This window comes from Perkinsus marinus (assembly GCF_000006405.1).
Source record: "Perkinsus marinus ATCC 50983 genomic scaffold scf_1104296971146, whole genome shotgun sequence".
Taxonomy (NCBI): Eukaryota; Perkinsozoa; order Perkinsida; family Perkinsidae; genus Perkinsus; species Perkinsus marinus.
In genome coordinates, this window is record NW_003202194.1 from 207 (window position 1) to 1961 (window position 1755).

Genomic DNA, 1755 nt, shown 5'->3' on the forward strand with positions numbered 1-1755 from the left:
GCAAACTCCAACACGAACACTCCACAATCGAATTCGTTCAGCTGCTTCGGCGTTTTCTCCGGAAATATCCCCGCCGAGTTCAGAATTCTGGAAATGCCAGGTTTATCTACTTTTTTCCTCGCAGGCCCCCTCTTCTCACAGTAAGCTCTTCCCAGATACCACACGATCGTCGCCGCCGCTTTCCTTTGCAAAAATCTCAAAATTTTCTTCTCCTCTTCATCGTCGTCTTCATAGCTCCTCGAGTCGAAGACTACCAACCATCCCTTGGACGCACAAGTAGGCACTCCGGTGATTTCTTTTGCGAGAGCCTTCGCCCGCACAACCGCCAGCAGCCACCAGTGCTGATTCGACTCGTTAATGGGGAATAACAGCAAATCGTGGGCGAAAATATCCACATTTTTCGTCCAGTTTTTCACCCTCTCCCAACCGTCCTGTAGATTCTCTTGCGCCAATTGCGTGTAGAAAAACGTCGAAAACGCATATGCCGAATTCTGAGCGAATACACTCACAAAAACACTCAGGAAAAAGTCCATCAAATTGTCGTTTAATCGCTGACCAGGGCCGAGCAGATCCACATCTTTATCAGCAAGAACGTGACCGTGATAACGCAGGGAAATTGAAGACGGTGGAGGAGGCGCAGAGGAACTCTCAGAATCGCTAGAGGACGAAGAAGAGGAGGAGGAGGAAGATGATATGAGGAGCACCTCTGTAGATGTGGCCATAGACAGGAAATATAATACTATGAATTCCTCTAACAGGCCTTCCAGAGTCTGTCACTAAATTCTTGTAGGCTGTCACTATTTTTGCAAAATGCATGAACAACGCGCTGCGTTTAGCGCGCGCCACATATTAAATATTCCATGAACTGCCGGATGAGGATGTCGCGTAAGTCTTGGTCGGTATTTATGATCCGCTCGAAGACTGTGGTCACCAACAGATGCACATCATGGGCAACTACATGTGTTGGTGATGACAATATGAAAATTCTGAGAGGAAATTTGTGAAAATTCTCCTTGGTTTCTGTATTCTGAACTCCTGCTGAGCTCAGGTGCTGAGGAAAGCAATCACATATATTCCTCCTACTCTAACATTGGTGACCAGTAGCACGACATTTAGACAACGCCACTACGGAGCCTTATCACTAAAGGCTGAGTTCGAGAAAAGGACCCTAAAATTCCCTATCCCTAAGAAGTCGCTATCAACTTTCGTCATCCTTGGACCCAAGCATCCGATAGGAGTAGCAGATAAGTTGTCAAGCTCAGCACCAGCAGTAAACGAATCGCTTTCTCTGTTCACGAATATCTAGTATATGGGCTTGCGTGCTACTGTCGTACGCATACCCAAATTTGTACATGTCGTATTCATGCTCGAATCATCATGGATTCCCTCGCTGTGTGAACCTTCACCCTTACTCTCTATACAGATATGAACTCAGAACGCAAGCAGTAATACTAGTAGAAGAGGTACTGGAGTAACCGTTCAACCACTAAACCTAAATTATCTACACAATAGGATATAACGAGATTGCAAGTGTCAGCACCACAACGTCAACACATCATAATTCCAGGATACCAGAACAGCTAAAATGAAAGCACCGGATCTCGTCACATCTCCCCTTCTTGAGCGATATTTGAGGTATACCACCCTCGTGATAGAAGTCGAAATACCAAAAGTCTTCAGTTTTTTCGAGCAGGATGGGAAAATATGCGTGTTGGTGATGAGAATATGAAAATTTTTGAAAATTTTTGTTGGTTT

At 45.1% G+C, this 1755-nt stretch overlaps 1 protein-coding gene across 1 annotated transcript; it reads right to left on the reverse strand.

Moving 5' to 3' along the window:
- Window positions 1-320: 320 nt before the first annotated feature.
- Window positions 321-551, reverse strand: Pmar_PMAR022906 (sentrin/sumo-specific protease, putative; the record flags this gene model as incomplete). The annotated part of the gene is made up of 1 exon (XM_002767150.1): window positions 321-551. A coding segment is annotated over one exon (231 nt), but the record flags the coding sequence as incomplete, so codon positions are not given.
- Between the last annotated feature and the right edge of the window lie 1204 nt (window positions 552-1755).